The sequence below is a fragment of the Hevea brasiliensis genome, chromosome 1, assembly GCF_030052815.1.
Source record: "Hevea brasiliensis isolate MT/VB/25A 57/8 chromosome 1, ASM3005281v1, whole genome shotgun sequence".
NCBI classification, from domain to species: Eukaryota; Viridiplantae; Streptophyta; class Magnoliopsida; order Malpighiales; family Euphorbiaceae; genus Hevea; species Hevea brasiliensis.
In genome coordinates this window covers 118,720,498-118,733,021 of record NC_079493.1, presented here as the reverse complement: position 1 = coordinate 118,733,021, position 12,524 = coordinate 118,720,498, and the positions used below count along the sequence as shown (strand labels likewise).

General features: G+C 31.9%; 2 protein-coding genes and 1 pseudogene across 2 annotated transcripts; 2 read left to right on the top strand and 1 right to left on the bottom strand.

Annotated features, from left to right (window-relative positions):
* The first annotated feature begins 312 nt into the window (after positions 1–312).
* Positions 313–896, top strand: LOC110646949 (uncharacterized protein At1g15400). The gene has a single exon (XM_021800576.2). The coding sequence runs from the start codon at positions 476–478 to the stop codon at positions 845–847; it is 372 nt and encodes a 123-aa protein (XP_021656268.2). The 5' UTR covers positions 313–475; the 3' UTR covers positions 848–896.
* Positions 897–1,642: 746 nt separating this feature from the next.
* LOC110646956 (probable polygalacturonase At1g80170) lies at positions 1,643–6,583 on the top strand (annotated as a pseudogene).
* A 298-nt stretch (positions 6,584–6,881) lies between these two features.
* Positions 6,882–9,693, bottom strand: LOC110646955 (peptide deformylase 1A, chloroplastic/mitochondrial). The gene is made up of 4 exons (XM_021800582.2): positions 9,218–9,693; positions 8,212–8,301; positions 8,034–8,101; positions 6,882–7,397 (listed from the first exon to the last, which is right to left on the bottom strand). The coding sequence occupies exons 1-4, from the start codon at positions 9,650–9,652 to the stop codon at positions 7,157–7,159; spliced, it is 834 nt and encodes a 277-aa protein (XP_021656274.2). The 5' UTR covers positions 9,653–9,693; the 3' UTR covers positions 6,882–7,156.
* Positions 9,694–12,524: the final 2,831 nt, after the last annotated feature.

The following is a 12,524-nucleotide window of genomic DNA, read 5'->3' as shown; positions in this document are numbered from 1 at the left end:
AAACCGACCTATTGTTTTAGAAACACAATTAACAATAATTATTAATTAATTAAAAATTTTAATAAAACGAGCTGGCGGCTTCGCGTGGAGAGGATGAGTAAGCCAGGTCAGTAATTGTGGAAAATAATAAATAAATAAATAAAATTTAATCACGTTCAATAAAATAATAAATAATCGAATATTATTAAATATGTTTTTAATTTAAAAAATAATTAAAAAATTTAAACAAATCCTATCTCTCGTTTGATTTCGATCTCAACAGAAAGGGAAGGATTAAAGAAATCTTGATATATTTGACTCAGTTGCCTCGTTATGACTTGACCTTTTATTTCCTTTTATCGTTCCTCCGTTTTTTACTTTCCATAGGTGAGCCTCCTCAGGTCGTATATATACGAGCTAAAACAGCATAACTCAAGGTAAATATTTGTATGCAGTGCTCAGCTAGAAGGATCCAGAAAAGAAAGAAAGAGAAGCTATGGCTGGTTTGCAAAGATCTGCAGTGTCTTTTAGGAGGCAAGGATCTTCAGGTCTTGTTTGGGATGACAAGCTTTTGTCAGGAGAGCTAAACCAAGTAGCAAACGACCCGAAGCAAGAACACGAACAAGAACGAGAACTAGAAGAAAAGCTAGATATTCAGCAAGAAAAAGACGTTAAGCCATCATCGAGAACAGTCAGCACCATAGAAAGAAGCCGATCCAACGGTGGACAACGAGCCTACCGCACCGGCAAGGTCTCTCCGGCTATCGAACCTCCTTCGCCAAGGGTCTCTGCTTGTGGGTTTTGCGGTGCTTTTGGAAAATCGCCAAAGAATCATCGGAAAAAGGCCGGTAAGCCCAGATCACGATAATTTTCCGTGTTTACTAGTGACCGGGGATGGCATATTCCTGTGAATTGGGAGGGGGAGGAGGAGGAGAGGGGTATGATTGTTTACAGTATTCTGGTACTATTTACATATGCTGTTAGAGTTGTAGGGTTAAGACCTTGAAGTTCATCTCAATAAACTGAGATGCAGAAGCTTTTTTTTTTTTGGGAACAGAACTGAGTTGTAATCCTTTATTGTCCTCGTAATTTAGATGTGGTCTCTTTTGGTTTTTTTTTTCGGATTTTAGATATGGTTATGTGTTCTGGATGGATCCAATTATGTGTATATGGTTTGGTTCTTGTTCTTGATCCGGAAATTTACTTCTCTTCTGTACAAAAAGCAAATCTTGATTCTCTCTTTGCTTGAGTTCTCTTTACGTGATTTTATGCAACTTTAGTAGATTGACATGAGATATTATCATGGGAGAAGATTTGTTAGTTAGAATCTATTAATGGGCATAACAAATTAGGATTTCACTTTCTTGATTAGTATAGGATCTCTCCCTCTTTTTTCCAAATTGTGAAAAGATCAGAACCTAGGTGAATCTCCACCAGTTCTGGTTCCTCTGCCAGGGAGATTCTGGCCTTCTTCTTGGGATCACCAATAAAGAGAGGGGGACCCTTTTAATCAAAGTCGTTGCAGTTAGTTAACAACTAGTTATGCCTTTCTTTTGACAAAATAGGGGTTTAGATACCTCATAAATACATAGTTTTATGCATTTTGTTCAATTGATTTGTACCAAATTAGCATCACAGTATTGAACCATAACCCGCCCACAAGATGGATGAGTGGTTGGTTGGTCAGGCAGGCAAGCAAATTCATGAGGTGTGTAATGTGTTGGGTCAAATTTTGTGAAATTCAACATTCTCGGCAACATCCCTTGTGTGTACTCTTTTAATATTTAATGTTGTTGGCTGCACGCTAATTAACCATCTTACGAACTAGCTAAACGCTAATTAACCATCTTACGAACTAGCTAAACGCTAATTAACCATCTTACGAACTAGCTAACTCCTCAGCAGGTGCGGATATAAAAATTTATCCTTCAAATCTAATATTAGAAAGAAATTAAATAAAATTTTGGTAAAAATATAAGGATCAATATTAACATATCAAAATTAAATAAAATAAAAAATATGAACGAAATTTACATAAAATGTAGAAGCCGAAACCAAGGTAAAGGTATTGAAAAAGGAAATAGTATAAAATTTTAGAAGGCGAACAATAATTTTTTAAAAAAAGTATACTAAATCAAATTAGTATAAAATTTTAGAAGGTGAACAATAATTTTTTAAAAAAAGTATACTAAATCAAATTAGAGTGGTTTAGTTATGTTTGATTTTCTTAGGATTTCAGTTTGATTTGTAATATTTATTAATTCGGTTAATTAAATTTTGATGGTTTGATTTGAGCTGAGTACTTGCTCTATATGTGCAATTAAATGTTGTATTAACAGGAAGGAAAATAATTAAGTATTTTCCTGGGTGGAGATTTTTTTATTAATCGTTGTGTAAAAGTTATTAAGTATGAAATTTCTTATTAATTTAATTAGTACTACCGTCACATAAAAATAATCTTAGTTTTTTTTTCATATAAACTAAAAAGATATAATTAATATAATTAAAGTAATAAATTTTGTTTAATTTTTTCCTAATATATTATCCACTCATTTTGCTATATTAAAAATTAAATAACTTGTGTTAATAAATTATTCTTGAAATTAATAGCTTTTACTTTTTCAATTCTTTAATAAATTATTCAAAGAAGTAATTGACTTGTTATTATTTTAGTAAGTCAACTTCTCATAATGTACCATGTAGCAATTAAAAAGAGTGAAAATTAATTTATTAATTAAGGAAAGAAAATAATTAAAAAATAATTAAGTATCTGTTTGGTGTTGAGTTTGAAGGTCTAAAATTATTTTTCTAAATAAAAAAATTATTTTAGTTAGTATTAAAAAAAGATAAGAATGTGCTCATTTTGCTCCTTAGTTCCCAAAATTGATGACATTGAAACAATCTAAAAGGAATTTTGTTTTGAGTAAGGATAATGTTACTCTTGTAACCAATTGATAAGGATGATTGAAGGTTGCCTTGAAGCAATTTTGCACAAAGGCAGCTCTTTGATTTGGGAATTCTGTGTCCTGGTCTCACATCACATGTGCTAAGAGTAAGGCCCCCAATCATTAGCCCACACCTCTTGCTTTTCATTCACCCCCACCGCAAATATAAATAATTTGAACAGCTTGACCACTGCAAATCTCCATAATTTTTAAAGGCCAATCATATCCACTGTGATTATGATATATTATAGAGAGCTAATCTGAAAGGCACATGCACCTGTAGAATCTAGAAAACCAAGATGAGAAGAGGCATGCTCTAACAATAGAGGGTTCTGTTTAAAAATGTTATTTAGTGATGTAATAGCCAAAGATTTTAATTAAGAGGTAAGTGAGAGCTTATGTCAGTTTTTAATATTAATTATATGTTATTGTATTATGATTCAACTGTAGATGGGGTGGGCAAATTTTATTATATTCTGAGTTCTTACCCTTCTCCTCTAGTTCTCTTATCAATCTGATTCAGTGACTCTGCAGCTGTCTCAGATTATGAGCTAATGAATATTAATTTTAATTAAAGTTTGATTAAAAATAAAATTTATTTAATCAAATGAAAGTAGAAATAAGATTTTTTTTTTACCTATTCACTTATGATAATGATAATAATTAAACTTTAATTTCAAACTGATTGAAGTCGGCCGTATAAATTCTAAATATGCTTATGCAATTTACAATTTTCAATCTTCATTTCTTTTGGGCAAATCAACATCACTTAGTGGACGTAGTTGTGAGCATTCGTGCACTTTCAGTGAGTGTCACATGTTCCTGGGGACCAAGAAAAGAAAGAAAAAATAATAATAATAAATGTTGAACGATGGAGATCAAAATCCATCCAAGAAGTGGTCTCCACTTAATGCCCACATCCATTAATTTCCATGAAAAGATCATGCCATATTTATCATCGTCCCTCCGACCATAATTTTGATGTTCACTCGAAGATATTTATGAAGAGTAATTCATTGATTAGTTAGTTTGATAATTCTATATATAATTTTTTATTTAATCCTACTTTAAATAAATATAAAAGTAAAACCTTGATTTCGATGTGAATAATAATGTTAATTTATTATTAATCATAATCAAACAGTTTGTTTCACTGATTTTAGGCTAGAGGTGATGCAGTTAGTAATGATACTCGGGTGACAATCTTAGCTGCTTATGTGTTTTATTTTTATATTTATTAATTCGTTTTCTTATTTGTTTAAGCTGAGATATAATAATTTAATTACTTTGTTTGGATGGTGTCTTGATAATGGGCTCTGTCAATCATGCCTGTTGGTATTAAACTATCAGATAGTTACTATTAGTTGCTCTTTCATGCAAAATTTTTCTCTTTTCTCAGGTTATTTCAAGAATGTTTTTAAATTCCCTTGTGTGTAATTTTATTTTCTGGGTTTTCAGGCTTTCAAGGATGCTTGGAAGAGCGCTTGTTCTTTGCCAGCAAGAACCAGAATTGTAATTCCTGCTGGAATAACTTTGCTGGTCCATCCTTTTGATTTGGCTGGGCCTTGTAAATCAAGAATCACCCTTAATGTAAGAACAAACAGTTATATTACTCAATTTCGCAGCCACATTAGCTGTATGTTTGCATTTTTATGTTTTTTTTTTCTATTTGAATGTGACTTTCCTCTTAGTCATGTCATTGGAATTGTAATTTAATAGGTCTCTGGTAATATCGTTGCTCCCAAAGATCCAGTTTCTTGGAAATGTCTAAATCCTCGTAAATGGCTATACTTCCATGGGGTAAACCGCCTTACAATAGGTGGGAGAGGAACAATCAATGGCATGGGACGGAGATGGTGGTCTTGCAAGATCAATCCAACAAATGTATTGCTAATCATATCCATTCATTCTCAGACTTCATTTTTCTCAATGTGCATTTTAATTTATGCAAATGTCTGAATCTGGCTTTAATTTTTGTTTGTAGCAGCCATGTAGACATGCTCCTACAGTTAGTACAGCTCATATTCTTGAAGCAATGCATTTAGCTCTGTTATATTATTTCTCTCTTATATTCTTCTCTTCTAACTTTGGCCCCAAGAATGCCACCTTTTTATCATAGTTTTATGGACTTAATCTGGTATCACAATTACACTGCAGGCCATGACTTTCCACAAGTGCAAGGATTTGAGGGTCAGAAACCATCGAATTGTCTATGGTCAGCAAATACACATTGCATTCACTAGTTGTATCCGAGTTATGGTGTTCCGTGTCTCAGTGATTCGCCTGCTTTTAGCCCCAGCACCAATAGAATTCACATCAGAACATCCCGTGGTGTGGAGGTCAGAGATTGCATAGTCAGGACAGGTTGGGAATCCATATGGCACTAGGCTTTACACTCGCAATTTTTTGCAGCATTTTTCATTCTGTAGTTCTGATTAAATGATCACATGTGGCATCCAGGAGATGACTGTATCTCTATAGTCAGCAACTCCTCACGGATCAGAATCAGGAGCTTTGCATGTGAACCAGGGAACGGCATAAGGTAATAACTATTTCAGTGCTGTCCAGGATTTGGCTTGAATATATTAACTAATTCTAATCTGCATTATTTAGCAATGGAAGCTTGGGGAAATATAACGCGTCATCAAAGGTGTATGATATAATGGTAGATGGGGCATTCCTGTCCATAACTGATAATGGAGTCCGTATCAAAACATGGCAGGTAATTTTCCCAACAGCTTTCTCTCTCTAAAATGTGTTCTTGTGAAAAATGGATGAGTTGATTTTTTTTTTTTTCACTTTATCAGGGAGGTAATGGCGATGTCAGTCAGATCAAGTTCCAGAATGTTTTAATGGAAAACGTATCAAATCCAATTATAATTGATCAATACTATTGTGATTAGCAAATTCCATGTGCGAACCAGGTAAGGGATTTTTACCATTCCCTTTGAGATCTATAGTGAAGATTGCAAAATCATTGAAGTATTTGGGTGGATATCACATAATGTTGCATCTTGGATTGCCCATTCAGACCCCATTAGTCTGGGATGACTATTTCTTGTCAGTAGTCTATAAACACAAGCGTAGTGACCTCTTATACCATGGAATGCAGAATTCAACTGTTAAAGTGGCAAATATATCCTTTATGCACATCCAAGGAACTTCAGCTACAGAGCATGCTATACATATATGTATATATGTAGCATGCTAGGGGATTTGCTTGCAGTGATTACTCGCCATGTGAAGGATTATATTTGGAAGATATTCAACTGGTGTCATACACTGGAGAAATCTAAAAGTCTTTTTGCTGGGGAGCATATGGCTCAAGTCTGGGTCTAGTCGGTCTCCCTCCCTGCTTCTCATGCTCTGAGAGCTTCATTCAGCAGAAAGTCCCACCTGTCACCTGACTCCAGTTTATCTGAAGACAAGCTACACCGTTTGAATTGAACATATAAGAAAACTAGACCAAAAGATTATTATGGTTCATAAGTTTTTTTGGATTGGCATTCCACATTATGACTCATGCCATGAGGAAGATTAATTTATTTAGTGGAACTATTCTTATATTTTTTTTTCTCAAAATTTGTAGACGCCCCTTATCTCGTTTTAAATCATGGGGAGAGCATAGCGTGGGTAATCATCTGTAAATGGTAGAGACCTCAAAGACACGTTGCTTATCATGAAAAAGAAGTAACTTCGCTAATTCAGCAGCTTTTGATTCTTACTTTTAAGTTGATGACCGCATAGTCCTGGCTCATACACTTTAATATTTAATACTGAGAATGTTGGCTGATCAACTAGAATGAGCGAACTAACAAAACTACATCTACTTTCTGAACATCTTTAACCTCCCAAACTTATTTTCTGTTCTTTGAATCAAAAACGGCCAGCAAGTTCAGAACAGGTCAATTCAATCAAGCAAGAAAAGAGAGAGAGAGAGAGAGAGAGAGAGAGAGAGAGAGAGAGAGTAGATTCTTTTTATTAAAAATGAAACTAAATGCTACACTACTAACTAATAAAAAATAAATAAAATTTGAACAGTACAAACCGTTTTAAATCATGCTGCAAAGTATAGAATTAGACAAACATATGTTTCTCTCCCTTTTTTCCAAGAAGAAAAACATATGAAAACAAGGGACATAAGATTTCAAAGGTAACTGCATAAAGATGAAATGGATCTTAAACCCCTCCTTTTTTGCATTCTTCGGACCATCTTTGTAGCTTTGCACGAACTAGCGGGCACCAAGCTTCGGGCACCCCTCAGCAAGTGGCAAGTCCAAGTTTTCTACGGTTCTAAATGTTCTTGGCACCATCTTATCAACAAAAAGAGTTCCATCCAAATGATCACACTCGTGCTGTAAGATACGTGCCTGCCAACCAGAAGCATCCACTTTGATGGGCTGGCCATAACGATTCAAACCTGTAACCTCGACATCAAGATATCGCTCCACCACTGCTCTGAATCCATCAACACTGCAATGGACAATAGAAATGAAATAAGATGATAGGAATAACAACATGGCGGGCTGGGGCAAGGATTTCCCAGCCGGGGAACAGGGTAGGTTTACCTACAGAGACTTTGTTATTATAATTTATTATTAAATAATATAAATTTATTTATTTAAAAATAAAATATAAGAAAAATATAAGTTTTAAACATAATTTTAATAATATATGCATATTTTTGCAAAAATTATAATATTTAAATACATAAATACATACAAATTAGTTATTTTCAATAAAAAATAATAATATGTTATTATGCGGGGCCGGTCCAGGAAAATTGATCGGGTTCAAAAACTTTTGCCATCCATATAATATAACTAATAGTGGAACCTCGTCAAGTGACACAGTCATGGCTGACTGAAATCGGACACAATATGATTTGAGAAATTGGACACAAAAATATTCACTGTTGTATAACACTGGCAATACCTGAGTTTGTCAAAGATTATTTTCATAGATGGAGAAATTTGGTACAAAATATTTCTGTTCTATAATCTCATGTGACATAAAAGCAAATGAGGGTTGAAAGTGAAAAAAATAATAATAATAAAATAAAGCTTATTTAATTAAGGCAAACATATTCACTACTGAAATTCATCTTACCTTAGACACCCTTCAAAGAAAAATGCAGTCCTGTTGCTTTTCTTGGTAAGCTTTGGGTTCAGGATCACCTGCCTCAAATGAACAAATAAATTGCAAAAGCAAAGTGAAATTTCTTGGACGCTTTAATTCTAGATGTCAACAATTAGAATGTTTCCATTTGCCATGTAAATGAACATACCAGAAGATCAAAAGGGCGTCTGTCCTGTGCTTTGGTCTCTTCCTTCGGTGCATAACCAATATATTCTTTTGTATCTTCCAAAACTATGATCTGCAGAAATGAAATTAACAGAACTTTTGTTACTTTAGGTTTCCTTTATGGGGAATGCAAGGTAGTGAAAACGAGAACAAGAGTGAATCCATTTTTAATTTCTAACATATCAATTGGTTTGTTAATTAAACACATGGTCAGAGAACAATGTTGACATCCATTTGTCCGTCAAATATCAAATATAGTACATGACTACATATGTGAAACCAAAATAATGTTAGGAAAAAAAATCCTTATGGTTGAGTGCTGAGCATTTGGTTGTGTGAAAAGAACAATGCTATTACTTGAAATTCATTTTATATGCAAGTTGGAGACTGCATTTAAGGATTTATCCTGTAATCTAGGCCTTGTGCACAAGAATAAATGACACATTCAGTCGCCATTGCCCATTAATTCATCAGATGGTCTTCAATCCCAGAAACAATAGTATGTATGCGATTGCAAACATCACAATTCATTACTTTCCAAAATGCTAAGAACCCTAATCTTCCCTAACATAGTACTGATTCCTACCATAAGACAAGATCAAGCATTGGCAACATTTAATTAAGTAAGAAAGTAACTCTCACTATAATCTTAAAATCCAGACAATGCCCAAACAATTTCGACACATAGATAAAGCCCATGAAAGCCAAAATCTCAAATGAATTCACATTGTACTGTAACATTTCCATCTATCAAGTAATGTTGGTTACCCTTATACTTCCCATTACTATTACCCCAATAAACATTTAAGAGAGAGGAGAGAGGGACTTTTAAGATTAAAATGACATAAGCACAGTCTTACTCCAACACAAAGGTAACTAAGTCATACTACTGTTATCAAGATTTTAAAAGTTTCAAATTTTGTATGCCTGGCCACAACACATACCATTTCCTTAGCTTTCTCAATAACCAAACACTATCATAAACTAACCCTGAGTGGGATTCCAATTTGAGGAGCAGCGAGTCCAACACCAGGAGCCATCCTCATAGCCTTAATCATATCATCAATTATCGTCTGTATCCTTTCTGACCCAATTTCCTCCGGGGCAACTTCTCGAGCCGGTTCATGCAAAACCGGGTCACCCGCTTTAACAATATCCGGCAAGCTCGTTTTCTTCTTCTCTCCAAGACCCAGAAACCAACCCGCTTTGGCATTTGAAGAGGAAGAGAAAGATTTCCGGGCAGTAAAGTGGGGGTTCGAGGTTATAAATTCGGGTACGGATATGGGCATTCGAGCAAAACGAGATATCGGAGACAGAGTGGTGAGCCTGAGGCATGATTTCATTTCTATTGGATTTGCATCGAGGCATTTTACGGCGAGGTAAATCGGGAGGAGACGAAAGGAGAATCGATGGAGGGTCTCCATGGCTGTTCCGACAGATTTTCGGCAGTGGGTTTAAGGAAAAACAATATTACAAGGTTGCCACTCTAATAATGGGCTTACCTGCTTGGGCTTGGGTTAGTCAAAATTATTTTTTTTTTTAAAAACCAAATTATTCATATCTATCATAATTTAAAAAAATCTTACAAAAATATCTTAGAATTTAATTTTCTTTTAAATTTTGTAATATATTATTTATTTATTGTGTAATAATATAGTTGATTTTATTATTATAAATAAATGTTATAAAAATTTATCGTGTAATTTTATTTATAAAAAATTATAATTTTTATTTAAAAATAATTAAAAAACTTTTTGTAACGATCGGCTCTAAGCACTAGAGGAATTGTTCGCTTTGGCCATAAGCCTTACGATTTTGTCCCATAGGTGGAATGGAGAACTTTCTAGGAGGTCAGGAGGTCACCCATCCTAGGATTTCTCTCAAACGAGCACGCTTAACCCTGGAGTTCTTCCAACTCTCGAGGTCATTCTACAAAAGGCGCCTATAGTAATTAGTTTCACTATTTTATAGAGTTGGGAGAACTCCAGGGTTAAGCGTGCTCGCTTGAGAGAAATCCTAGGATGGGTGACCTCCTGGAAAGTTCTTCATTCCACCTATGGGATAAAACCGTGAAACTTATGGCCAAAACGGATAATTCCTTTAGTGATTGGAGTCCAATCGTTGCAATGGAGTGTTTTTCACAGGTTCCGAAGAACTATTTTCTCTATTTTTAGTCTGTACTCTGTCGAATTTTCTATAAAATTTGCGAAATCTCAAATAAATTTATAATTTCAATAAATGACTTAAATGAATTATATTTCACAAATTGTATTTCATAACTATGAAAAAAATAAATTAAGAAAGAATAAAAATGATTGAAATAAAATATGATATTCTGGTACACTGTGTGACATATCTTACTCGGCTATACTATAGACGGGTAAGAGGTGTCACACTTTTAAAAAAAAAAAATAAAAAACAAACTTAAGTTAAATTATTTTAAACCATAAAATTATTTTTTAAATTTTCATTTAAAAACTGATATATATAAATATAAAATTCTATTTATTCTATTTCTAATAATAATAACAATAATAAGTCTCAAACAAATTCACTCTTATTATTATACATGAACCCCACGCTCAAACTATTCAACAAGCACATCAAGCCACTTTGAGAGTTGACTTTATTAGCAACTCACCTCATAACAACTTAAGATTATAAAAATATTTTTCGTAATTACATTTCTATTTTTTATATTTATATATATATATATATATATATGATTATTAAATTAATATTTTAATGATTCGAAAATCAAATTTAATACCCAACAAAATTAATTTAATGATAGTTCTGAACTATTCATTGATTAGAGTTTCACTCTTTTTTTTTTTTTTCGGTGGACAGAGTTTCACTCCATTTTTTAAAAATTTTGAATGAGTTAAATTAATATAAAAAAAAGTATTCTTAAAATTGATTAAATAAAAAAATTAAATATTGATGTGGATAAATCATTTAAAAATACATTTTAATATAAATTAAAAAAATAATTACCTAACTTGACTTGATTTAATAAGTAAATATTTAATAAATGAACATATATCACTCATATAATAGACTCTAATTTAAGTTTTTACTTCTATAATTTTAAAAAAATATTAGTAAGTCACTATATTTTCAATCAATATCAAATAATTTTAAACTCAAGTTTTGAATAGAGATATCAATGAGCCATTTTTTATGGATATTCAATTTGACTGAAACCCTGATAAAATAGGTTTAGATAATATATAATGGGATTTAGAACAAGTTTAAATTTAAAAAATGACATCTTTAAATTTAAAAAATGATATCTGATACGAGTTTGGGTTAAGCTCGGATTTTATATATTAGATATTTATTATACGAATCCATTTATATATATATTTTAATTAATATAAAATATATATTTTTTATAATAATATTTATAAATTTTATATTTTCATTTTAAATAAAATAGAATTAAATATTTTATAAAAATAATAAAATTTTAAAATACAATTAATTAATAAAAATAAATTTTTATGTAGATTATTATTTAAAATATAGAAAATTAAACGGGTCTAAATATTTTTCAGATAATAATAATTGGGTTTGAAACAAATCCGAGTAGTTGATAATAGATTTTAATTTGATTTGAGATAGATTTAGATTTTAAAAATATTAATTAAGTTCAATTTCAGATAGAGTGATTTTTGTAAATACCCTGCTTATTGTTATCTCTAGTTTTAAACTAAATAAAGACAAAATAAATCCAATCTTTTTGGAAAAAAAATTAAATATTATTTTTTTAATTTTTAATAATAAATAATTTTTATTTATTATGTTGTTTAATTTTTAATTATATTTTAATTAAAAATATTAAATAATTTTAAAAAAATAATATCTTATAAGGTCAGGACTCATTTAGCATTTATTAATTGTTATTTGATTCAAAGTTTCATTTTAAATTTGTTTAATTTTCGACTGAATTTAAAAAAAAAATACATATTTAAAGGAGTGTTTGACGGGCAATGCAAAGGAGCAGCGGTGTTGTACTAAGGAGGTGTTTGGTTTACCTATTGGGTGCAGTTGATAGCTGACAGACACCCAAACAGGTAAACTATAGTGTTTGGCAAGCTAAAAAAAATAAAGCTGATAGCTGATGGGCAACTGATATGATACCCATCAGTTGCAGTTTGTATCAGCTCTATTTTTAGAACTGTTTCTCATCAGCTGATGGCTGATTTGATTTTATTTTTTATTTTGACCATATTATCCTTTTTTATTTAACTAGAAAATTAATATTATTAATATTTTTATTTTTTCATTTTA

What these genes read in the sequence shown, in the direction of transcription:
- LOC110646949 (XM_021800576.2), top strand. Translation starts at nt 476, where the DNA reads ATGGCTGGTTTGCAAAGATCTGCAGTGTCTTTTAGGAGGCAAGGATCT.
- LOC110646955 (XM_021800582.2), bottom strand. Translation starts at nt 9,652, where the DNA reads ATGGAGACCCTCCATCGATTCTCCTTTCGTCTCCTCCCGATTTACCTC. An exon ending in GACGCCCTTTTGATCTTCTG is followed by an intron (nt 8,102 to 8,211) that starts GTATGTTCATTT and finishes CATTTGAGGCAG; the next exon opens with GTGATCCTGAACCCAAAGCT. An exon ending in TTCTTTGAAGGGTGTCTAAG is followed by an intron (nt 7,398 to 8,033) that starts GTAAGATGAATT and finishes TGTCCATTGCAG; the next exon opens with TGTTGATGGATTCAGAGCAG.